The following is a 27972-nucleotide window of genomic DNA, read 5'->3' on the forward strand; positions in this document are numbered from 1 at the left end:
TTTTACAGAGACTTGGCGGGAAACTGCGTTGCTGTCTTAATGAAGGGATTCAGTGAAACGTCCTCAGGGGTGTAGACACTGTGTCTCGGCGAGAGAAAGCAGATATCGTTTTGTAAAACTGCTGGTTTGTGAAAGTACAGTTGATATGATCTGAATCAACTCAACATTTTACACTTTGTGATCTGCAAATTTTAACTCTTCACAAACCGATAAAAATATCACAAGGAATAATGCGACCGATAAAGTTCTCAACGTCACTAAGGGCTGATCCATGACTTCCACTCAAAAGGGGCCAAGAGCGGGCAGGCCAAATTTTCAACATCGACGACCCTGCTCGGCCGAACAGAGAAAGGCTTTTTGCGCAGAGCTCCGACGATCTCCATCTAATCCACCTCTGTCTATACATTCACGGAGTACCTAAACAAAACGCAACTGCGGGGCTGCATCAGAGAGCAGAAATCGTGCAGTCCAATGCAGTGGCTTGGTTGAACTAATCAGAATGACATCAATTTAGTGAATTGAAAGAGAGTATGGCGAATAAATCTAAATACGCACGATTTCATTGATTTTTCTCGCCAAATGAGTTTGCACTAAGTCAAACAAATTGCATTTTTCGTCTTCATTAGAGTGTGCATAATTTCATCAGAGCGACTTCGGAAACGCATCAGAGGTAGTGAAGAAATCACAATATATGATTTTACGACCATAATATTCACATTATCACGACTTAAGCGAAATCGCCTCTTCCCCTGAGAAAGCCACGGACATGTCCGCCATGCCAGTCACACGGGCCATAATTCGAGTAATTTGCGCGGAACTTTTGCCTAATCATGAAATGGGGGGCTCAATTGGAAGAATATTACATCAAATATTGGATTATATTTAGAAGAATAATTCTGAGCGTATTTATATAAGTGCTAATGCGGTCTATCGTTGACGGCGGTGCTAGCACTCACAAAGCGTTTTAATCACCAAATATAATACGAACATAGCAAAGAAACCGAAGCACCCCTGAAAACACACATCTAAGTTTGCGAATGCGACGGTGCAATTGGCCTCAAACATAATCATAAAATGAGAATTTGCTAGGTAACATGGTAGAAGAGCCCTGAGGCGACTTTCCAAAGTCGCATTAGCCTCACATTATTTGTACTTCGACCGTGTTAGTGTACAGACCGGAGATATTTTGATTTTGATACAAGATAGAATAATCTGATGATCTCGCATCATAATTGCGGTTTCAAACTTGGCTGTTTGTGATATCTTTGTGTCGGTTTTGGAAAGACAAAAAACAACGCTGAACAAGGCAGTCGCACAAGAAGCAAGTCACTTCTCAAACGATGATACTGCTAGCCAGACTAATATTGAAATTCCGTTCTAGTCACAGCCGTGTAATACTAGCGAGTGATACGAATCGCAGAACATTAAACTTAACTTCACATACGCGATAAGATCACCCAGATTGGTCCTTGATGAGTTGAAAAATTGGACTTGGTTGCTTATTTATTTTTAATATCGTGATTTTCAGCCTCGTGTCGGGATAATTACCCGGTTCTGAGACCACGACTCCGCCAATCTAAGCGGCCGGCAGTCATAGCGGCGCGAGTAAATGGAAACCTAACGACCTACTACCATACTCTGCCTAGCTGTGCTCGCTCCTTGCCAGGCGGAGATCACTGCTCTGACTGCTCTAACACACTCTAAGGACAGCAGATCCTGTGATTCAGAGGAAACAGTGCAAGGAAGAATATAGTGTTTTCGGCTGAGTGGCAACGACGCCTAAGTAACTGCTTGCATGACACAGAGGGATCTCGATTTTATGGACACGTATACTAACTAAGGCGCAGCACACACTGCAGCCGGTTACAAATTTCACTGAGTAGATTGAAAATGCTTAAGTAAACTACAAAGCAATTAATCCGTGTGTAAAATGCAAGCAAGATTGCGGAGACTCGTGCAACTTGATAATAGAATTATACAGCCATCTCAGAGATTGGGCTCGGCAAATCGGATCAACGCAGGAGAATAAACATGCTCCTACTTTCACTTTAATGAAAAGCACGGCCAAAAATGAGATCTCACGCAGTTTACCTGGGACATTTAAAAAGCAATTCACTGGCAATTAACTCTATAGGCTTTGATGGCCGGCTTGCTTTTCAGGACTAGTTATACACATTAGGTTATGAAGGGAGTGTTTTCCCATAATCACTTGGAGGTGCAACTGCCTCACACAATGATATGCGGTGTTCTTCGATCACTATGCAGGTACACTTTGTTCTGATTATGATGGCCCTCCCCCGTGGGCACAGCAGACACAGACACGTGCGGCGAGATGACAAAGATATTTTCCCGACCTAGACAAATACTGATCGTCCTGTCTTTAATTTGAGAAAGAAATTTCCAGGAAACGCAGCAAACCGATTTTAAAGCGTAACTGGCGGTTTGCAAGTCTCTAACATCGCACTGGTTATGGCATTCGGAAAGCTTATACGAAGCCCGACATTGTTGGCGACTGGCAAAAAAAAAAACGCTTTCAGAAATTTCGTTAACCTAGTGAACCCCAAACGGCGAAACTCTGATATCTATATTATGCTATGAATAAAAAATTACAGTTAAACTTTGCCCTGATTCTGACGTGCGGATTCAAGATGCGATGCTTGATTGATGCCTCCCGTGTCTGCAATCTAATGTATTACACCTCTAAAATTGAGGCGAGTCACTCGATTAAATGGCGCCCAGACGAAGGAAATTGGTCGCTAATTTACTCATTACGCATCTTTTCGTAGTAATAAATTTCCGACGAATTGGAGGCTGGCAATGCTCTCCTCGGCGGAGAAGTAAGGGACCTGGATGTCGTTGTTCATACTTCACGCGGCGAACACTGCCTCGGGCAAGGGAATGTATTAGAGGAAAACTATCAAGGTAATTGCTTAGTTAATTGTATTGTCTCTATGGCTAGGTGGATGCTATGAGCTGGAATAAATCATTACACAATGCATAGAAATAACTTAATTAAAACCCCCAATAGCGGCCGTCACTTGGGGGGAGCATGATGAACTCGTAGAGTCGAGGCGCGGGTGGTGGAACGCGTGCTCCCGATGCCAGACAGGCAGTGAAAAACAAAGTATAGAGAAATGCACTGTTTTATATTCCTGGAGCAGACTTGTCGCAAACCGGTGGATTTTGTGAATTTTCCTGACAAAATATGATGTGAGGACAAGATTAAACCGGCGAATGTTGACACTCTGGGCTGGAAAGTGAAAAATAAAAGCTTTAAATTTCCGTTTATATCTGATGCGAAATTTGATAGAAATAGCATCGACTTCAGGTTGATACTTGACACGTTGGGTTTTTTTGTCCTGCCGTAACATCAGTTTTCCGATGCCTAAAGGGTTGCAATCGGTAATTTGAGACAGGCCGCTGCTCAAATATGCGTGAATGCTGATAGCACATCGACGAAAAGTTCACAATTTCGAAGTTTTCGCCCGTTTTGTCTCTCATAATTGTTTGCTTAGAACTCTGACATAAAAGGCAAACGGATGAATTATGCCGGCGGTTGCTGAATTTTGAAGTCAAATGGTTTTCATAGGTTAGCGAGCTGACAAAATGATAAGATCTTCTAACACCTACACTCGGGTGATATTTTCTGCTCTCTCTCAATTTTTTCTTTATTTCTGTATTTTGAGTGGGTGTGAGAGTTGCTTCGGGGTTCTTCAGGAATTGGTGCGCGGTAGCAGACACCTCTCTGGTTCACCCTTGCATGACAAACACGTCTGTCAGAGGGGACGAGCCGCGAACACGAAACTCTAACCGCCGCCGAGAGTGGACGGTGATCTGAAACCGTGTCTTCACGAACCAATCACAGTGCCGATTACATTGCACCCTTGCCACTGTTCACCAATCAGTGGGCACCAGCAGCTTGTAGCAGGTTCAATCGTGCCTCTGGGATTTGACGTACTCTGCCCGCTGGCAAAACAACTGTTACTTTCAGCACTGTCGTTATGTCGGACACGTGTGTCCCCAGTGCTTTATGTTCCATTTCTACCTCAAGTAACGGTGAAAAAGAGCCATACCAGTTTCTTTATTTTTTTCCAGCGGCAAAGCCATAAATTACATAGGTCGAAAAGCCATGTACAGAGTGTTAACTAGACGATGGCAATGTCGAATTGTAGCATCTGTCAGGTGGCCGAAAGCCGGGGCAATTTCAGACATTCTGTTGGGAATTCAAAATTTAAATGGCGCGTTTTCCACTAAGGGATGACCCTTCGGGCAACAAACATATAATGTTAACATGAAAGGCGACCCCAACGACAGCGGGGCTGTAAATGCACTGAGAATCCCGAGTGAGAAGGGAGGGGAATTATTGACGGTACGGGACTGGTGACGTTCATGAATATGTATTAAGAGAATGTGTCTTCCGGAGTCCGGAGGACGATATAAATTCCACGATGTCACAAACTAAGCCATGGAATATGAATCAAATACGGGAAAATGTTTTCCCAGTCATATCCCTTCTCCACCAAAGCCTTTCTACATTGAATGCATTAATCTTCCTAGTGCAAGCGGTTCGACAGCATGGCGTGCAAAAATGTATTCTCATGTGCCAGACAAATTACGGGGCTGAAACGGACAAAATGCTGCCAATAAAGCTAAGATTGCTGAGAGAGAGAGCAGGGAGAGAGAGAGAGAGAGAGAGAGAGAGAGAGAGAGAGAGAGAGAGAGGGAGAGGGAGAGGGGGGAACGAATTTCCATGTCATAGTTGACTGAAATTCAGTTAAAAACATATCTCTGGAGCATCACTGCCACTGACACTGACAGTTTCTCTCTATGCACTGCGACAAGTCAACAAAATTGTCACGTGATCAACTCGGTGTTTCACGACACCCAATTCAACCCGATAGGATCTCTACCAGAACTGCACCGTTTCCGACTATCTAATCACAGTTCAAACCTTAGAGAGGGCAACGTCGAGGTAATACTGTACTGCGCTTTGGCAGTTCTTGTAATATAATTACATTTTCAACATGTAGATTCTGCTGATATACTGGACTTTCAAACATACAGAGCTCCTTGGCTTCAAGAGCCCTGAAAATTGGCGACGATTGTACACTATCATGCTGCCATATTTGAAAAGTTTTTGAGGAAAAAGCATTCATTTTGTTTTCACAAGCAAAATTGGTATATAATTGGTTATAACCACACAAACACACTGTATAACACCCTCCTGACTTATATATATATATATATATATATATATATATATATATATATATATATATATATATATATATATATATATATATATATATATATATATATATAAATAAAACACGAGAAACGCGTTTAGGGCGTCTCCGAATACCTCGAGATCATTACAAATATGCGATACTTTCTTTAAATATCCAAATTTTGCGCATCAATTGTTTTTTGTATTGTTGATCACTCTGCTGTGTATTGTTCAATTTTACTTGTCGTTCATCACATCAACGAGAAGCCATACCTCGACAAGAACGACTGCTCGCGTTGCTCATGTCACCGTTGTTGATCACTTCACAGTCTTGAAGACAAGGTGAGCGAATGCCTTGTTGGTGTCGATATGTCCACGAGGAAAACACATTTGAAGTCGTCTCGTTTAACGTGGGGGCCATTCAGGGGAAGGCCATCACCGCACTCTGAGAGAGATTTTCAACGAAAAGTTTGGTCACCGTGTTCAAGACAAAGTTGTCTGTTGAGTGAGTCGATGGATGACGATCACGTTAATAACAAGTACTGTTTCATAAGAAACGCCTTTGAATGATCGCTTAAAACTTACCAACTCGGAAAAAATCTTCCGATCACTTACTTGAAACCTTCGTCGGTCTTCGTACAGAGTAAGTGGAAACACCATGCAGTTTTTTTGGGGGGATTTTTTATTGTTTCAAAACAAACCATTCCAATGCCTAATGCTAAGATTATGATTTACACCAAACTATGTATGCAAAAATAGGGGAGGTTTATGTATTGGGTTACCTTTGGCCGTAAAAATACAAAGTAAAAGATCAACATTTGTCTAAATTTCTCCAGCACAAATATTTCAGACTCCTGCTCGCCATAAATTACCGACTGTGGTGTCGTTAGTAATTCAGAGTATAATTGATGACACAGAACAGTTACGTTGTCTTTCCAGTCCCATAATTTCCGACCTAAGTACAGGAAAACCGCTATAAATCTTGGTCGGGCAATGAGAAAGTACGTCTTGGGCTGGTAATGGTATGTGACGGCCCTACGGTGTCTCAGCGGTGCCACAGTACCCACCCACTCTGAGAGAAGTACCTACAACGACTTTACGTAGCTCATTGCCAGAGTCTCTCACTCCGCTGCGACAATAATATGCAGCTGAACACCCAATTTCAATATCGTGAAAACTGAAAGGCAGAGCGCCTCAGCTGACCGACCCCCGGTGTTTCTTTCGCCTTGGGCACGCGTGATCTTTGCCAACTAGCCGCGGACCGAAATCCGCTCCCCGGTTAGATCAACAGGACGCGAAACCACCGTAGGCTGTTTACGGCGCATCTTTGCGGGCTTGGCGCCAACAAGCGAACGCTTCTCATGCTGTCTTCATCAATGCTTAATTTATGGATGGGACGAGGCTACTGATCTAACCAGGATGAGGACATTTGACATAAACCACACCACGCGTTTTAAAGTATGGGATCCAAAAGCTGCAGTCTCTTGGCTGGTCTTTGTCTCGAGAATAAAATAATATTTGAATGTGTGTGTCTCCGTTTTTTTCGGGCGTTCTGTCTGGGCGGGCCAAAGTACGGCGTACCTTCGGGCTTTGGTTAGCGTTAATGGCAAAAGCACTCATTGGTTATTATTGGATGTCATCATTTGTTTCTTTAAATTTTTAAAAATACCAAACTAAAGCAGTCGACGCTGGTTGTTGTAATGACAATTAAAACTAGACAGTGTGTTAATGGTATAGAGCCAGATGCTCATGTGCTTTCGCGTACCTTTTCAATATCTGTTAGGCGGTCTATTACGGGACCAACTTTACAGCTGATATTATCTTCAGATTAAGTGGGCCAGAAACTTTAGAATATCTCGAAATTACGAAGGAAAAGTTTTGTTTTGGTTTTGTAAAGTCCTGCTAAGATACTTAAATTCTCATCAACACTAGAACAATTGGGCAACAAATCATCCGAAGTAAACTGCAACCCTGTCACCCACAATAGCGACATCGCACAAATTCAAGCCCTGAGTATCGAGACGCGCCAACAAAAAAGCGCAGACTCGACAACTTTTGACATTTCGCCGAAGCGACACGCGGTATGCAGGCAAGTATTCGACGAATGTGTTTTATTGAGAGCGAGACCGTTGATGGCAGCGTCACTGGCTCCTCGGCTCATTAGGTGTTATAATGCAGGGCGGCTGGGTTAAGCAAACTTTGTAACAGATACTTCTATGGTGGATAATGAGTCAAACAAAGTGGCAACTTGAGATGAAAGAAACATGCTTCAGAGAATGATATCCCCACTCGATCTTTATGGTTACAGTATAGTCTGGCAGTGTACACAGAGCACTGTGTCGTTATGTATATGGGCAATGCGTATGTTCGTTCTGAGGCATCAGTTGGCAGCCATTATGGAACCGACACATTTACAACTAACTCAGAGTCGCGGTTAATTCCCCTAATTAACCCTTTATAATCTTTCGACTGTACTTTGCCTAATGATTAAAATTAAAGCATGAATATAAATAAAAAAAACGCGACTTTTAATAACGGACACTGCCTATTTCATTTGGACGCTATCTTCACAATATATGATCATTCTTTCACTGCCAACTTGAATATAACGATCACTTAAGAAGACGTGACTTGAAATGAACATGAAGACAAACGTAATATGGCTTTCATAACTTAGTTCTATAGTTTATACCTATACCCGACTGCAGGAACGTTAGTTAGACGTGAAATGACTTACGTTTCTTTACACATTTATGTATGACGCCATAAAAAAACTGACAGCGATTTTTCGAATGCACAGATTTCGAAAAGTTTCGGACATATACAACTTTGACCTGGTTTGAAGACAAAAATCACATCTTGGAAGACATGAAACACGTAGAAAAAAACACTGGCCGACTGAAATAGAAGCGCATTACCGCGCGGCGGGGTAACAAGGGGACAAATGGCCAGTCGCAAACACAGATGAATAAATTATTGAGGGATGCACGGTTGAATACGCCAAGCCTCGGCAAAGCGCGGATGGGAAAAAGTCGGCAAAGCAAAAGGGAAAAGGCGAAATAACTGGACGTAAAGCCGTCACGGATACTTGGAGGATAAATAGTGCGACCAGAGTAGGCTAACTAAAAAATGTGGGTCCCAAGAGGAAGACACTTGACCCGGCTACGACACGGGCACTAAGCAAACTTTGAAACCGATCTATTTACACGTCTGGCGTTTTACAGACTCATTACTCGACCAACGAGGCATCGGCTTACCTCATGAGGAATTCAGGAAGTTGGGCTGCCGAGTGGCCTCGAAATCCAAACCAATGCGATCAAAGAAAACAGAAGCCCTGGCCAAGGATACAGGCCTCAGCACAGGGCATGGTCTCTATCAAGAGCATATTTTGGCGGCACTACTCTCGAAATAACGCCTATATTGTCAAAATATTTCTTTGCGTACTCTCAAGAAAAGGGCCTGCTGTACCTTGATGTGGTTGGTTTCGACTGTCTCTCTTCGTGTGGATTTTCTCAGGGAAATACAGCTATATATCTGTTTACAATAATACTCGATGTAAAAATGGACAGATTTCCCCAAGCATAATGGAATTGGAGGACATCGCTGTGAAAATGTTGCATATGGCGTGACCTTTGCCACTGACCGGTGAATAGGTCATTTTACAGATAAAATCTGTAATTTAAGCATATCTCACGATTCTTTGGCGACTGAAAGCAATCTTGTTCGTTGGACTGAAATTTAGATTATTCTTTGGTTAGGTGACACTACCTTGTGACGTTAACAGGAATTTCATTTTTAACAAAATTGGCATCTTGAGCATTGTGTTCCTGGCGTACCCACTGCAGTAACTTTTACGAAGTAGCACACTAATCTTTCTGTCGTCCCACTGAAATTTCCATCAACTTGTGGTCTGAATATGTGTACGATAAAGGTTAATTTCATATCATGCTGCTGTCAATCAAAGCCGATCCCCTCGACCTTACCGAATAACTGCCGAAGACATCAAACGACAAGTCAATCAAAGTTGAGCTGGAAGACGCGCCCTCACAGGCGAAAATTACAAGTTGTCGTGGCTCTTGACTCCTGAACGAACTTGAAACCCCTCTGAACTGCCAGAAATTTGTCATAGCGCCCGCTACGGGGATCGCTCTGAAGAGTTCCACAGAATACGGAGTTTTAACAACAAATTGATCTAAAGCTTCAGATGCGCCAGCTTGCGTGTTTTTCAGGCTTCCATTTTTTTAACTTTTAACAACACCTTTTGTTCAATTCAATGCAATCCATTTGATACTTCACAGTTTTTGTTTCGCCACGTTTTTCATATTTAACATTTATGGCGACACCAATCTACATAAACAACCTGTCCACCTAACGATCTGGTAGAGCAGTCACTCCATAATCATCCCAAAAGAAAACTGTCATACTCCCTGTAAACAGTCAACTCTTACACAAGATAGAGTTTGAATACTCAAATACTGTAAACTTTTTTCTGGGTCCCTTGCTAATTTCCTTCATCAAGAAACAACAAACTTGTTATAATAATAATGCCATCCAGCTGGATATGACAGTACATGAACACAAAACATTTAGTTTCACGATCCAGACAGGTGCACAGGTCACATACAATGTCAGCAACAATAGACAACAAAACACATGAACAACAATAAACAGCAAGGTCCATAAACAACAATAGACAAGATACAAACACTGAACAACAAAACATCTTACCTCCACTTGAATAAAGCATTATCTTCCCATTTTCTTTTCATCTTCCATTCTCATTCAACTTACCTTTTTCCTACAATTTTTTGCTCTTTTACAAATAGCATACAAACTTACCACATCTCACAATCATCAGCACTTAAAAATCTTTACAAAGTCGACAATCTGTGTGCTCAGCCTTTTAGTTTACTTACTTATTACTTCCTTCTCCTCCTCATCATCATCAAGTGCTATCTCTCTCTCTCTCTCTCTCTCTCTCTCTCTCTCTCTCACACACGCACACACAAAGGCAGAACCACACAAAGATATACCTCAATCTCTAATTCATTCATTCACACATTCGTTCATTCATTCATTCATCCATCCATTCATTCATTGTTCCTGTCACTTCAAGAGTTTAAAACACCACAATCACTCATAGAGGGACTATGCACAGAAACGCAATCTCTGATATGTTCTACAGTCTCTATAGAAAAGCTGACACGACTATTGATTGGTGCATGGCCAGCTGAGTATGGAGTGGAGAATAATGAAATTTCTACAGCTTGGTTCATCAGCAAATATATGACCATCTTGTGTGTGTGTGTGTGTGTGTGTGTGTGTGTGTGTGTGTGTGTGTGTGTGTGTGTGTGACATTGAAATTGCTAACCACTGACTGTCAAAGCCTGCTATGCTGACAACTATTTCTGAACTCACAGAATAGCACTAACATTATTTGGTACTGTACTGATCAGTACATGCATAAGTTGCAATTAATTCAATCAAATAAACTAATGGAATACTGCGGAATTTTGTGTAGCAAGTGTGTCAAATTACATGGTACTTGGACTTTAAGAAGCCAGAGTTAATGACAGTGAGGGGCTAGGAAGGGACAGTGAGGGGCTAGGAGGGGACAGTGAGGGGCTAGGAAGGGATGATGGTTCTCGTTGTATTTGTTCCTTGCGCCACAATGGATGGTGTGAGTAGTATTTGTTCCTAATACCACAATGGGCAAACAGCAGTATAGCACAATGTCATGTAGTCTGGTGGACAAAATATTGACAGGTCTACGTGTACAATATCATATTGATGAAATCTCTGCCATTCATACAGCACCACAGGTAAAGGAAACAGTTTCTCACTGACAAATTCAATTTCCATTCCAACCATAGAGAAAGCGATGTTCATTGCAAAACACTGAATTCACCATTCCTCTTCATCAAAGTGACTTTGAGAAGTCCAACCATAAAAAGTGTACACAGCTCACCTTAGGATCGTGCTTCTTGAACTCAGGATCTTCCTCATCCACTTCAAAGTAGAGTTCATTTGAGGTGATGGAAAGTGTTCCCTTGGCATATACTGCCGGTGCAATCAACGAACATGCCGTGCTGTACACAAGAGGTCCTGTAAAGACATTAGATGTATAAGGATGAGAAGCAAGGGAGTATGTAAAACTTTGTCCATATTTGTTACTTTTCCTATCTCTTTGCAGCCTGTGAGGTTACAGACACAGTTTGTAAGTCAAGTGTACAGTGTATGCATCTGTTAACATTTGACAAGAGTTAAATTTGTACAAACTCAATGTCAATCAATTCTATCGGTCTCCTGAAGATATCCTATCCCAGAAACAATCTATGTAACACATAGAATTTATCAGCCCCTCCTAATATGCTCATTAAAATTATCTACGCAAGTACAGGTACCATACATGGTATATTCAATAAATTCAAACACTGAAACATTCAAACTTGAAAATGACAACACAGTTTGCCTAAAAAGAAACGATCTTAGGATTCCTGGAAAATCACAGTGTCTCCGGATGGAAAACAGGAAATATTACTATGTGATATCGACAAGGGACCCATTAGCTGTTTCCTCAAATTTGATCTGGGATTTTGCTAGTTTCTTTTGATTTGATAGATGCTAACATAGGCAGAAATGCTGAAAGGCTGAAATGCATTTTATTAAATCTGAATACAAACAAGGACGACTTAATCCTTTGTCTTCAGAATAGAATTGAGATTTTGAAACCAATCATGATAAGTGATTACCTTGTCATGGTTTTTTAAATTTTGTTCTCCAAGATGAGATCATGCCTGAATACAAACTTCCTGTCTGTATCATTGTTGATATTTTTTTTTGCTGTTTGGTTTTTACTGTTTATTCCGAAAGATACAAGAAGGATATTAAAGAAACATTGGATTTCAAATGGCATTAGATTTGATGGGTATTTGCTAAGATCTACCAGTATGAAAATGAAATATTATCTGTTACTAATATTTCACTTTGAAGACTCAATGGAATTCATCTAAAGAAACTGTTTTGTAGGGCATATATAATTTATTCAAAATTGATTACCAAGCCAACTCAGTGAAGATTATTATGGATTGCACAGAGGCACTTTCTGGTATATATGAATATGCATGCATGGCAAAAAAAAGAAGTTTCTATTTCGTTTTAAATTCTATCTGCCACATGCATCAACAATTTTTGCAATATTTATGTACTGCCCTTTAGAAGCATGCTCATCATTCTTGTCTTTGCATATACTCATTCTCCCATGCTTGGTACAACCATAGGTTCAGCCGCATACACTGTTCATCTTAACCCTTAGAGTGCTATTATTTTTCCCACCAAATTTTAGTGCAACATTTTACCAATTTTTATGATTTTTCTGTTATTTTTTTGATAATTTTGGACGAAATGAATATCACATTTTATTGGCTACAGTTTTTTATCAAAATTTTGGCAAAAGTCTGAAAAAAAATTAACTTGGGTATACTTTATAAAGGTGACAAAAATTGAGTTTGGCACTCAAAGGGTTAAGGTAGTACGCACCTCGAAAGTGAAAGACTTAAATTTTTGCCCAAACTTCCTTAATAAAACTTTCAGCCATTCTCTTACTGAATCAAGAATAAAAACGGGGGTCACTGTGCAAATTTTGCTCCTAGAGAAACAAAAAACCCAAGATTTAACAATGTTTAAAATTCAAAATGGCTATCTCCATCACATGGAGAAAAAATAAAATTTTTCAATTTTCGAAAAAATAAGCTGGTGAAAAGTTTTCTTACACCAAGAGCTTTAAAATGAACCCCCACGAGTGGTTTATCAGAAGAGAATTGTAAAAGTTTGAGAGTCTGAATATCTGTCCCCAAGGCGTGATCTACCTTAATTTCCTATTCTCTCCTACATGACTGACTGCTGCAAGTCATTCATGCCAAAGCTGACATGAGCTGACGCAGTGAAAACTGCTTTGACATACATGTACAGGTGAAATAACTATGAAAAGAAATTCTAGCAAATGTGTATGTGATGGTAGCCTTGCTTGCCACTGGTTGATAAATCTATGGAGCTTGTGATATCCTTGCTTGTGACTAACTGATAAATCTATGGAGATGGTAACAGCCATGCAATTCAAACAGCTGGCATTTTGTGGCACTGTTATTCAAGCTACAAATTAATAGAAAAATATAGATTAAAAGAAAACATTGTTGGGAAGAGATGATTAATACAACAAAATCTTCAATCAAAAAATGACATTGTGTCTGAGAATTCAAAGGATCTTGATATTGATTTCATGCACGGCTAGATCAGAATCATTTAATATTTATTACAAACGCAAACCATGACTAATTGTTTGAGAGAAAGAAAGATTGGAATTACTGCATAGCTCAGCACTGATACGTCTATTCAGTATTACACTACACAATCCTGGAGATTGCTGTCTTTGACGCATTAATTGGTGATGTGTATTAAAAAAATAATATTATGTTTATCTATGGCAGTGTTTTGATGATATTCTCATGGCTCAATGGACCCATTGGTGAAAACTCCCGTGGGTGACTGGTAGTTTATGTAGCTGATTGCCTTGCCTAATGATTTTACTTATAGTAAGCCGATGAACACGAGGTACAAGGAATGAGGCAAGGAGTGGTATATCATATTTTACCACTGATAGATGCTAATATTTAAGTGAAAAAAGCTTAATTTATGATATGTAGTAAATGTACTATCCTGTAATCTTTTTTCAGGGAATCTTAGATTTTTGTTTAGTGATTCTCTCAAAATTCAAATGTTTATTTTTGAAAAACTTTTGAAAAAAATGGAAATATGCAGCAATACGTTCATTTCCATAAAGAAAAGAATAGAAAAATGTTCTAAAGTTAGGTCTATCACATCTTCAGTTTATACTGCAGAGATTTCTAGAAGGCACTGAAGTTAGGTCTACCACATTTTCAGTTTATACTGCAGAGATTTCTAGAAGGCACTAAAGTTAGGTCTATCACATTTTCAGTTTATACTGCAGAGATTTCTAGAAGGCACTAAAGTTAGGTCTATCACATTTTCAGTTTATACTGCAGAGATTTCTAGAAGGCACTAAAGTTAGGTCTATCACATTTTCAGTTTATACTGCAGAGATTTCTAGAAGGCACTAAAGTTAGGTCTATCACATTTTCAGTTTATACTGCAGAGATTTCTAGAAGGCACTAAAGTTAGGTCTATCACATTTTCAGTTTATACTGCAGAGATTTCTAGAAGGCACTAAAGTTAGGTCTATCACATCTTCAGTTTATACTGCAGAGATTTCTAGAAGGCACTGAAGTTAGGTCTACCACATTTTCAGTTTATACTGCAGAGATTTCTAGAAGGCAATTATTAAATGATAGAACCATAACAGGAGTAGGCTGTAGATATTTCCTCAGCATTTGGCTGGTCAGCAAGACAGCAATGACAGCATTTGGCTGGTCAGCAAGACAGCAATGACAGCATTTGGCTGGTCAGCAAGACAGCAATGACAGCATTTGGCTGGTCAGCAAGACAGCAATGACAGCATTTGGCTGGTCAGCAAGACAGCAATGACAGCATTTGGCTGGTCAGCAAGACAGCAATGACAGCATTTGGCTGGTCAGCAAGACAGCAATGACAGCATTTGGCTGGTCAGCAAGATAGCAATGACAGCATTTGGCTGGTCATCAAGACAGCAATGACAGCATTTGGCTGGTCAGCAAGACAGCAATGACAGCATTTGGCCGGTCAGCAAGACAGCAATGACAGCATTTGGCTGGTCAGCAAGACAGCAATGACAGCAGATTGGATGTGAATAAATGCATTGGAGGTACAAAAAAAAAACATAAGTGCATCAAATGAGTAATGACCAACCTAAGTGATATGTCATGGCCAAATGATTTAGGAGGCAAATCGAAGTTCAAATACACCTTGTGTCACACCTGTTATCAGAAATATGTAAGACAGAGCCTGTTGTCTCATGCCATCAACTGTCATCTGTTGTCATTGCCGTCTTGCCACAGAAATGTCATTATTTGCATATTCATTCTGCCCTTTTTTATTACAAAAAAATGGTCAAAAAGAAATGTATCTCAGTAATGAGTATTTTGTTAAAATGTTTATATGTATGTGAATTCAAGTTTTCATTTTATTCACATCATATGTTCTGTTGTCCTTTTTGCAGTTTTTAGCTTGTGAGGATAATGACCACACTGATTTCAAAGAAATAGAAGAGTCTAAAAACATACCAGTGAGTTCAGCATCTAAATCAATGTCCTCTACCTGACTGCTGAGGTCGTCAGGTTCAAGTTCATTCTGTTGATCTTCTGGTTTTCTATTTGTTGAAAGCTGTGCATGGATAGCTTCTCTGGCTTTCTTCACAACATCATCTGCAGCACCTTGGAGGGGCAAATCAATACAATATTGGGTGGTGTTACCATGACGATGCTGGTCCATATGCTAAAGATGACGATGATGATGATGATGATGATGATGATAATGTACTTATCAAGTATTCAATAATGAAAACGTTAATCCAAAATTACTCACACTTGGTCATCAGGATCGATACAAATATTCTTTCAGTGTTTTGAACAAATGTCCTGATATGATTCTCATGAGCAAAAAGACCCATTAAATGTATGGTTTTTAAAGAAATGCCCATGATTGTAAACAAACACTATCTCTGACTGTTTACATTGACATTCACAGGATATCTTGCAATCTTTATCCAAAGAATTGTTTGGAAACATTTTTCCGTTGCTGAACAAAGGCAAAATTGTAGAGAATTGAATCATCATTGTGGAAAATCAAAACTGAAGTCTTGATTTCCCAAGATATGAAGACGACCAGAAATCTTACCATGCTCCATGGCCGCTTTCAAGGTTGCATCGGGATGTGTTGATCCATATGGATTCCGTACGAGTCTCCTCTTCCGACGGTTGTTGTCTTCCCAGGTGTCTAACTTGAAGAACTCTCTCGTCCTTGAATTTTGGATAAAAGAGATGCATGTTATTTTACTCAGATATTCAAGGATAATACTCTTGTGTATTGAAGCAAATCTGTTGATACAGTAACAAAGAATGTGAAACAAATAAAGAATGTGCATGAGAGAATAATGTACATGTATTCTTGATATGACCTAATGATCTGTGGGCTCTTGACATGACCCACGACCTATTGATGAATGAATAACTGACAAGATAGTCATGCTTTATGGAGAGATGAAGTCTGGACATGAGATGACATGACCTACTGACATATGAAATCCTGACATGACCTATGACCTACTGACAAATGAAATCTTGGAATGACCAACACCTTGTTGACAAATGAACTAATGACAGTATTTACATGCTCTACGGCCCATGTCCTGCATATCAAAAAATGAACTCTTGACCTACAAGTCCTTTGTATGTTTTGGGCCATCTGACCAAAAAACTGTAACATGACACAAAGTATGCAATCTAACGCGTTAATTCTACACAAACTACATTCACACGTTTGGACACTTGATCAATGATGATGGTATGTACTTCTGAGAGGAAATGAATTCTTGATATTGCAATACCCATGCTCCAATGAAAAAATGACCTTGTGACATGACATGGCCCATGACCCATGCTTCACTGAAAAAAAGGCCTTGTGACATGACATGGCCCATAACCCATGCTTCACTGAAAAAAAAGGCCTTGTGACATGACATGGCCCTAAACCCATGCCTTATGACAAAAGAGCTCTTGACATCACATTGTTCATGCTCCAATGACCTCCTGACATAACATGATGTGATGTGACCCATGCCCCATGACAAAAGAGCTCTTGACATGACATGACCTACACCATGTAGAATCTTGATATGACATGAACTACATGTATGACCCTACCTATTGGAAATTCTTCAGGGAGCAATCCATGGATTTACAAACAAGATGAAGAAACAATTGCTATGAACATTATGATAAGTCCGCCAGCAGAAGCATGGACATAGCACTGATCAAACATGTTGTAAAGTCAGATCTCAAAGCATATTACGATAAAGTATATATTCATACATACCTTTCTTTGCTTACCCATGCACCATGCTTATTGACAAGCAGGCCAAGTATCTTTTGCAACACTTGATTGGCTGTCATGTGATCTCTGTGTCTGGCTGCTGTAATCAGGTGATCACACAGACGTTCCTCTTCCTTGCGCTCCACGGCAGCTGTTGCACTTTGTGACTGTTTGAGGGCAAAGATAAACACATAAAATTTAGTAATAAGATGACATGATACTTTGGACAAGCCCTCCTTTTGGAATAGAAGGGTTCCAGGTAAAGACAGAAAAGGTTGGTATTGCACATTTCCGATTCACACAGGTGGTACATGTATGTACTGATATAGAGGTGAGGCAGCTCCACACATCAAAACAATTTTTCTTTTTTAAGAGGAATTCTTGTGACTTTGTCCACAGGTGTAAAAAGTTAAACAAAAGAGGAAAACTTCATATAAACATTTCCATATGACCTAAAGGGTTTCCTAGAGGGCCTTTGGCAAGAACTCTATTACTACAAATGTAACTCCAGCCCTAACACCCCCTAGGTTAGTGGTGATCAATGCAAAATACTGTGTCCATTGACCTTCAATCTTGTCAAAACTAGAAAAAACCTGTATAAACATAAAAACTGCATCACATACATGTATACCAGTATACTTGTACTAAACCGTGGAGGCTCTACATGTATCTCTACCCCAAGCTATTAATACACGTACTGAACCCTTATGACTCAAGTTGGACACCCAGCCATCATACACACCTCAAAGTCTGCATGTTTCACAACATCCTCTGCTCTCTGTCTGCTGAGTATGAACTCTGCCTCATTGGCAACCCGCAGAATGTGCTCTCTGGTGGCGTGGGAGTGAAGCCTGCCCTCATTGATGAGTTCAATGAAGGCAAGACCAGCATGCTTCTGTATGGAGTTCTGCCACTCCTGTGAACACAGCAACATCACCAGCTCAATCACAGAGTTGGATGACTTCATACTCACTAGACCTAAATCACAAAGAAAAGGGAAAATGTGATAAAAAAAACTGATCCCACTTTCCAGAAAAATATGGGCGACTACTGGTAAATGAGCAAAATGTATGGAGAATGTTACTTTGCTTTATACCTGCAGGTACATATGTATCTCTTTCTTTCATAAATTTTACTTTGTCCTGTACTGCAAGTGTGCACTCTATCAGTTCAGTATATCTTCCTTTCACTGTCTAGACACATGTTAATGACTATCCCGGTATACCCATGAATTTAGGATTTGGATTCGCTTGATTATTGCTTCCATTCCCTTGAACTTTTCAGCATAACACAATGATCTCACCATGTAGTGTCTGTACTCTGATAGCAATATGAATTTGAGAGTATTCTCATTCTCTGTGGGCACTCTTTTTGCAAAACCATGCAAGACTTTTTCATAATTTTCAATGGGAAACAGAGAGAATACAAGATGTGAACTTTTGCAGGGTTTGGAATTTTATGGAATGACAACATTTTTTATACAGGAAGGACTTCATTTAAATTCAAACTATGAATTTTTTCAATGAACCTAAAATTCACACTAGAAATGTGAATGCCTACCTTCAATAAGAAGCTCTTGTCCATGACTTCCAACTAAAGTCTTGGACAGAAACTGAGCAAAATCTACAAATATCTCTCTTAGTAACGGTGCGGTTGTTTCTAAAGATCTTTGCAATCTCTCATCAACACTTCCACCACCCCAACACACAATATCTGTAGGCAGACTCTGAGCCTCTGTCAGGGATGGCCCAGTTACTGCCGCTGATCCGTTCCATGACGCACTTGCAGGCGGTGGTCCAGCAGGAATGCCTGCATGTCCGTTATCGTTGTTCTTTCCGGCTTTCCTGTTGTTTGCCATCCTGCGTTTCTCTTCTTCCACTGCTGGTGTCCACGGCCAGGTCTGCACTGCCCTCTTTGGCACCTCGGAGGCGTTCACCACCGACGAGATGGAGGCAGTGTGCTCCGTTGCATTGGGTGTTGGGGGTTCTGATGATGGTAGCACTGGGGACAAGGGATAAGTCTCGGCCCCTGCATCAGTCATGACAGCGGCCACCATGTGGTTGTCAGGATCCAATTGTACAGTGCTGAACTGGTGTTCATTATTGCTAGTAGAAATGACTGCAGGTGAGCTTGCTGTCACATTGACAGTTTCCACAGAGCTTGTAGCAGCAGCAGCATCTGCAGTTGGCAGGATAGTCGCAGCAGGGGCTTCTAAGTCTCTCTTGCTCTCAGAAACACTGATGACTGCAGCACCGGTCAGCTCCACCTCTGGCTGCAGCTGTGCGGCCGCGGACCCTTGCCCGGCATCTGCAGTCCCCCTAGCGACTGCAGAACCAGCAACGGCGGCGGCGGCGGCAGCGGCTGCAACAGGGACAGAACTTCCCTGTTGCTGCACCACACCAGTGGCCCCTGCACTGGCAGTTGGCAAAGCAACAGCAGCTGAAGCGGCAATTTCAGCAGCCCGGGCTTCGTAGCCACCGTTAGTAGCAACTGCGTGTGTTTGCGCATTGCCTTGAGCATTATTAGCAAAGTGAAACTTGTTAGCGTGTCCGTCTGTACTTGTTGGGGAGTTGATCATACTCCGGGCTCTCTGTCTACCGTTCTCTTCAGCAGCGTTGGTGTCGGACTCTGTTTCAAGGATGTCCCTGTATCTGCCAACCATTAATACTGATACAAAGTAAACCACAGCCAGGGCCAGGAACTGAGCTTGCTTGCTCTCCTCCTGTCAAGCACAACAAAATATTAAATGAACCATGAATATTGTTGAAAATCTGCTTTTCTGCCTCTGAAATCTTCAAAGATTTTACACACATATAAGGTAGTATGCCCATCGATAGTGAAAGAATTAAAGTTTTGCTCAAACTTTACCGAATGAAACTTTCAACCATTCTCTAAATCAAGAGTAAAAATCAGGGGTCACCACGCAAAGTTTCCTACCAGAGAAAAAAATATCCCAACATTTACTGACATTGGAAATAAAAAATGGCTGCTATCCCAGTCAAATTTTTCGAAAAACGGTCACAAATTTTTTTACCCCAAGAGCTTTAAAATGAGCCCCCACAAGTGGTTTATGAGAAAACATTTGTACAAATCTTTAATAGAGTCCAAATATCTGTCCCCAAGATGCATTCTACCTTAAATTGAAAACACCTGAAAATTGTAAGAATAATATAAATATTTCAAAAGTACAGATGCATGTTCACATTATTGGTTATCATGACACTGCTGCGTACATAAAGACAATGACTATCAGAAGAAATATGAGATGGAAATATACACTAGCAAAAAGCCCTCCTTTTTTGACCCTTTCGCCCCCATTTTGTAGTGGACAGTTCCAGTTCTCAACAGATTAATGCCTACTGGTGGAGATACTGAATTGAAAACATATTCAGCATCAGAACATACCACATCTCGGTAGACCACAGCTCTGAGTCTGTTGATATCCATGTCCTGTAGAAGTTTCTCTGGTTCCTTGACTGGGGGCGTCTGTGTTACCAGATTCTGAACAATATTCTGCAGGGATCAAGTCAAAGAAGTTACCATCAAAGTAGTACACAGTTTTGCTTGTTGTAACCTTCCCTCCAAAAAAAACACAATGTAAAATCACACTGTACAAAAAATATGAATTGACTTTTGTGATTTGGTAAAGCTGTACTGTGATAGGCAATGGATGGATTATCATAAAAATTGTCATGAAAAAGATTGGGTAATTTTCGCTGTTAGAGGGTTAGAAAGATGGCTTTCACTGCAAAAAATTATGATGCTCATAAATCCGTAACTTAAATATTTACTAGACATTCAAGTCTGAATAGATAACACTGAATCCTCAACAGCCCCATGACTGCTTTGTTTGTTTTCATGGCAGGAGTAGCAACAATACATGCCAAAACAGAAAACAGGCCTGTCAATATTGTTAGGTTGACTGAAACGTTTTGCTTTTCCCCCCTTGCTATAACAGAACAGCTTCATGATGTATATAATGGTCTTTGATAGGAAACCAAACTAAACGGTCTCCGCTAGGCATACCATAGATTCTATAAGACAATATAACATTCATTAATGATAAAAAAAACCACTTTTGATTTCTCCCTCTTGAGGGCTAAGAAGAAAGGAATGAAGAGGAAAAAAGAGCAGAAAAAATAGACAGCAGTGTGATGGAGGAGACAGTCCCATGACATTCAGAGAATACAGAAAAGTTAGGAAAAAAGTTGAAAAACTGTGAGTAATTGATGCGACAATCAGACTGGAAGAATGATGAAGTATGACCAAGGTGAGTAGACACACATGTCATGTTGTATATACTTCAGGTAATGTTGATGTTCTTGGTTTGTCAGGCACACTACAAAGATGTTCCATCTCAGACTTGCATTTGCTTATCCGCATGCACTTTGACAGTTACATGATACATGTGAAATGATCTTAATACTAATTTACTCTTTTTTGTTGGGAAGTTAGTCTAGGATCTATCCATGCAGGAAACATACCCTGATTTTATGGGTCAAATCTGAAGAAATTTAAACACTAGACTTAGGAAAGCTAGATATTTACATAATTCCTTCACCACTTTCTCAAACTTGTCCACATTAATGTAAATTATGTTGAACCAGAGTGTTAATGTGAATGGGTTGCAGAAAGGCGGGTAGTACAGTAGATACCGATGATTACACCATGAAAGCTAATCTTGATTTTTGCATAGACGCCTACAAAACATAGCAGGTCATAGGGTGTACACAGAACATGTTAGAAATATCACATATTTTTTTCAAATTTCAAATGTAGACTTTAAAGATTTATTAGATGACCAAACGTGACGAAAGATTTATACACTTTCCTGGCACAGCTGTGTTTCATTATAATTTTTAGCCATAACAAGAAGTCTACATATTTCAGAGGTCAAAAATTAGATAAAAATTGTCAAACAATATATCAATCACCCGCTAGTCTGTTTGCCTCAGACAGTCTGATAACCATAATTTTTACGTGTGCACATTAAAATGAATAATAAAATATTAGACACTTCCTGATGGTGACAACTTAAAGCGTCTCTGAGCCGACAGCTGCTCTCTTATATCATACATATCCCGTGACATGTACCATTCATTTTGATATTTTATGTGCTATGAAATTTCATATCTTGCGTAATGTCTACTGAAATCATTCCATGATGACAGATCTCTGCCCGGTAATTTGATCTCTTGATTCACATTGTACTACACATGTAGGTCAAGCACTTCCACGGAAAATACGAGCTTCAGTCAAAACATGTTGATGCAATTCGGCAATACTGATCGTGTAGACTCCATGTAGGAGTCCATTCCACGGTACAACGGTACAATAAAAATTTCTATCCCACAATGTTTCTGACACTTTGAGTACATTCTTTTTTGGGCACATAGAACTAATTACAGAGTAAGTAAAGAGAAAAGCAGTTGGTTTTTTATGGTGTTTCGGTTATGTCATCCGTGCACTCCTGTAGGATTTGTCATTCATAGATGAACAAGACTACTAACTGTAAGTTACATGATTACGAATGTTTTCCAAGCATATACCATGCACCCACCATTAACACAGTGTGTAAGTTGTATGTGGATATGATTCTACAGATGTTTCTCAGGAGGTAACAGTGTTATGAAGCAGGCAAATTTCAAATGACACAGTACCGCTACATACAGAGTTGGCTGAAAAAATGATGATGTGATGATGAAAGTGGCAAGATACCAAAATGGTGCGAGCAGTAACCACATACAGTGTCAAGTTCAAGAATTCCACACACCAGACTTAGAATGTCACACAACAAACTCTTTGGAAACAATTTGTAGGAGAACAGTGGAAAGCATGTTTGAAGAGTGTTTTGACAAGAACAAACACTGAAAATGCAGCTACTATATATGTTAATATTTTTTACAGATACTCTACTGGTGACCAACTGTAATAAACAAAAGCAACAAAATTGTGACTGCATGAGGGCGCACTGTACAGGAGTCCAGTCATCTCGGAGGGTTCTTGGTTGGCAGGAGTCACAACACAAAATGATAATAAGAAGAACCGAACAAAGAAACTACCTGAGAAGTCGAGGAGGTGTATTGTCCAACGATGACAGACTGAGGCAAATTAAAGTAAAGAATGAAGAAAACAATTTAAGGAGTAAAAATTAATTGATACTCAGGAGGGAGGGAGCAGCAAATAAGAACAGCACATTCCTTAACTATGAGGAATTTTACGCAAGAAATTAAGTGTTTCTGAAGTGGAACGGAATTGGATAAAACAAGCTTTTACCCTGGGGAAAAATTAAGACAAAAATAGCATTTTACAGTCACAGAACAAATACAAATATATGATTAAAAAAATTTTTGTATGCTGAGTCACAGAAGACCTGATATCATCAAGTCCGGCTGGCTTGTTCACCATCTCCATTGCAAACTGTTGAACACTATTTCAGCTACATTTCGTTCATGTAAGAGCCAAAAGACTGAACCTGGACAAAATAAACATCACTCTTTATCATTCCTTGATTTTGTGAAAACTTTCATCTCAAATGGAAATTTGTCCTGTCAAAAAAGCAGTTTGGAAAATTTGCATATTAGATCTTATCATTATGTTTTTAATTTTCCATTAGGATTTCATAATCCTTCCAGAGTGGGATGTTTTTTTATTGGCTGTCTATAGAATCAAAAACACACTTTTTTACACAGGTTATACAGATATGTAGAGAGGATCCCTTTAGTGTGTTTTAGTGATCCAGACTGTACGTCATAGCACACACAATGAAGAATGACATGTTAGTATCGGTTGAGAACAAAATATATGTACATCAATTTTCTTGGCAGCAGATGTGTCGTTAGAATCAGAATAGAAAAGTTTATGTCTGCAGAGAGAGAAACTATGGATTGGCAATGTTGTATGACATACCTAATTTGCTATTGTTAGTATACACACACAAAAACACCCCTTAAAAACAATATTTTTGTGCAGTTATAGCTGTATTTAGTGCCAGGAAAAATAGGTCACTTACATAGATGATCTATCAATATTTGTCAGTGTCACAGAAGAAAGATTATCTCTGTATCTGAAGTATTATCTTAATATGCTACATCAGTGTTTCAAACATGTTTTTTTGGCGATGTGTGAAGTAGTCATTGTTAAAAGAAATTTCAAACCTGTATCTGAAAGAAATCATCTGCTGGCACATAAATTTGCATGACATAATATTTGCATAATATTTTGTGAATTAATACTCCATTCATATTCACAGATATTTCAAACAAGTATGATAAGGACTTCGTTAAAAATCTTGAATTATAGGTTCGTGAATGTTAACGGTTACAGACTGTGATCGACTTGCCGTGAGTGTGTAGTTTGATCTTATTCCATAGATTTATATTACTGATTTAATAATAATTTACATCAACGACCATAGTAACAGAGAGAGTAGTTACCTTTGCAGATGGTTGAGTGCCTTCGATAAGTGACTCAATTCTCTGTCGAGAAGACTGCTTAACATCAGATAGTTCCTTGGGATTTGTGGACGTCGGCAAACTTCCTAGCCTAGGTCTGTTCCGATATCGGCATTCCAAGCAGTTCCGGATGGCACAGCAACAAGCTGCGAATATGATAACGCATGATTGTTATTGTTATCACCCGAGACAAGTCAGAGAGAATTCATTAAAAGCTGGAAAAGAACTCACACAACAAGAATGACATGTGGGTGAATTGCCAGGTAATCAAAATATCACTTCACTGCCTTACTTTAAGAATTTTGTCCTGAGAAGATATACTGACAAAAAAATTTAAAAACTACAATTGCACTTTATAAATTAGACAACGTTAGTACAATAGCAAAGTTTCGACGACTGACAAATTTTTACTCTACAGTCGATACTGAGGGACTTGGCATGCATTGTAATAAATGAACCATACATTTAGTACACAGTTTTGATTGGAAAGTTTCCGAATGTTCTCACACAATGAACTCTACATTACAGTGAATTGCTTTGAAGCACTGGCATTAGACAAACTAGACATATTGTCTAGATCGAAGTGTTGCAAACACTGTCAGGTGCATTTAACATGAGTCGATCATAAAGGAATCAACTCTGCAAAAGTTAAAACATTGTCTAGCAGACGGTCAGACGTAGTCTAAACAACACCACCACATATGTCCAAGCACTGTCCAAGTCTTATCACTTGCTTTTAGGTGTAGTTGTTTTGACTACATCTGACCTGCTGTAAGACGATGTTTCAACTTTGGCAGAGTTGATTTCACTGTGATCGACTTGAGAGGGAATTACTGCTCAGGTGATAATTACACCTGACAGTGTTGGCAACACCTCAATTTAGACAATATGTCTACTTCGCGTAATGCCAATGCTTCAAAGCAAACCACTGTAAAATCACAGAGTCCTCAGAACCAAAACACAGTGTTTGATCCGGCCTGCTGGATTACTAGATTCCCACATCTCAGTAAGCCATGCCCTGCCTGTCAAACATTGAGACTGGTTTAATCCTGCAATGGGATGACAACTAATCATGCAACTTCCTGAAAACGTACATGTAGACTGTGTTAGCGCTGGGTTTGGAAAGCTGTTAGCCACTGTGGCTAATAGTTTCAAATTTTATTAGCCACAGACAAATTTTATTAGCCACACATTTTCCGAAAACAAAGCTGTGTATAATGCCATAGTATAGATCTCCAGTGTCGGTTGCATGCACACAAATAAACTATCAACACATCAACCTTCTATCTACTTGTCTTTATTTTAACACTGAAAATTACATGATACCTTTCAATTCACATTTTTCTCAGTATGGTACCTTTCATCCACCTCACAAAGTTATGAATCATTTCTCTTTACCATCTAACATACAGGTAAGTTCTGCTACATGTGAAGCAACATTTTTGACAGAATCAATTAGCCCTTCAACATCACAATCCTCCTCCAAGGAATCAGGTTCCCTCCCCAATTTTTTCATCAATTTGAGAAGGCTGTTCTATCTTTGATATTTATCCAGGCATCAAATGCTGCCTCAAAATTGAAATCACTGATTCTAGGGCCTTCAACAGATATGATTGCCAAAGCATTTACATGGGGTACAGTCAATAAATTTCTATGTGCAGTTTTAATCAAATTATACTGAGAAAATCCTCGTTCGCAGTTTACAGATGTCACTGGACATGTGAGAGCCAGTGCATACAAATAACACATGTTAGGATATATTTCCCTGTTCTCAAATACAATATTCTTGAAAAAGACCTGAGTATTCATTTTCCTGTTACTACACAGAAGAGATTTCATGATAGCCCATTCAAGCTTTGCCTCACTTGGTTTGATAGCTGGCTCATGGATATTTCCAGCGTTGTCTGGTTTTGGCATGCCAAAATGATCAAGCAGTTCCTGCAGTTTATCACAGCCATAGTTAGACTCAGGGTTTTCTGGCATATTTTGTGGGTCTAAAATACAAAAAGCATCCATAAGCCCACTATCAGGGAACCATTCATGCAGATGTTTCACCATTTCTGTTATGAACTTTGTTTTGTTACTTTCAAATTTCTCCCTCTCAGAGACAGAATCTTTAATTTTATGAGATTTGAACAGTGTGCCCTCATCAGTCGGCATATCAGATACAAGCTTTCTGAACTCTTCAAAAAAGGGCCCATCTACATGAAGCAAAGCTTGTAATGCAACTACTGTGCCCTCTATGTGACTTTTTACATCAGAATATACAAGACGTTCCCTCTGCATTGCCTTGCACAATTTTGATAGCAACCCAAGGGCATCTGCGGCAAAATAGGTCATGGCAATAAATTGGTATGTAGCCACCCGTTTTAACATCCCTGCTGCTAAAGCTTTATGATTACAAGTATCTTGTGAAATTTGCAACAACCATGAAATTACACTGTCTAAACAACCAACAAGAGCATTTACACAATCACTGAATGACAGCCATCTAGTGAAAAACACTTGTTTTATTTTTTGGGCTGCCTGTTCCCCATGTACAGCTTTACTCATCTGTAAGATTCTCAGTAATTTAGGTGAAAACTTTAAAAGTTTACCCATCTCATTCAGATCACGTATGTATTTAACAAGGTAAGGTACTTGATTGGCTGCTTTTTCACTAGCAAGGGCTAGTCTGTGTGCCAAACAGTGATTTGCAACAAGGTAAGGATTACGTTCCTTAAATCTGGTTGTAACACCAGATTTCACACCCCTCATGACACTTGCTCCGTCCGTGGCAAGACAGATTAAATTTGCAGGGTTGAGATTTTTGTCAACCAACAAACAAGAAACACTTTCATAAATGGCTGAAGCAGTACAACTTTCCAATTCATTTACACTTAGAAATGTGATTCCACTACTCCCTCAACATTTACAAATCTAACATAAATCATTAAAGTAGACAAAGATGACACGTCTGTGGCCTCATCTAGCTGAGCTGCATAGATTTTGAATGGACTGTTCTTAATGTCAGATAATATCTTTCTTTCGATGACTGTCTTGATAGATTTGTAGAAATCATCCACACAGTCGTGATGTGTGTAGTGAAATGTAGATCCATGCTCCAGAAGTTTTAAAGGTTCACATCCCTGAAAATGAATGGACAGAAATTTAAATGACATATCAAGTTGTAAGTGCAAACATCACCGTATCATTTAGTACACAAAAAGCAGAACTTCAAGATTCAAAACATGTGCCCACCTACGTTCA

General features: G+C 39.6%; 1 protein-coding gene across 1 annotated transcript in view; it reads right to left on the reverse strand.

Moving 5' to 3' along the window:
• The window catches only part of LOC139132260 (neurobeachin-like), a 240835-nt gene that overhangs the window by 102687 nt on the left and 110176 nt on the right, over positions 1-27972 (reverse strand). Inside the window, 9 exon segments of the mRNA XM_070698649.1 lie at positions 11196-11332; positions 15463-15612; positions 16076-16197; positions 17273-17436; positions 18012-18247; positions 18830-19991; positions 20675-20782; positions 23332-23370; positions 24706-24869. Coding sequence (XP_070554750.1) covers positions 11196-11332; positions 15463-15612; positions 16076-16197; positions 17273-17436; positions 18012-18247; positions 18830-19991; positions 20675-20782; positions 23332-23370; positions 24706-24869 — 2282 coding nt within the window.

Source organism: Ptychodera flava, chromosome 4 (genome assembly GCF_041260155.1).
Source record: "Ptychodera flava strain L36383 chromosome 4, AS_Pfla_20210202, whole genome shotgun sequence".
In the NCBI taxonomy this organism is placed as follows: domain Eukaryota; kingdom Metazoa; phylum Hemichordata; class Enteropneusta; family Ptychoderidae; genus Ptychodera; species Ptychodera flava.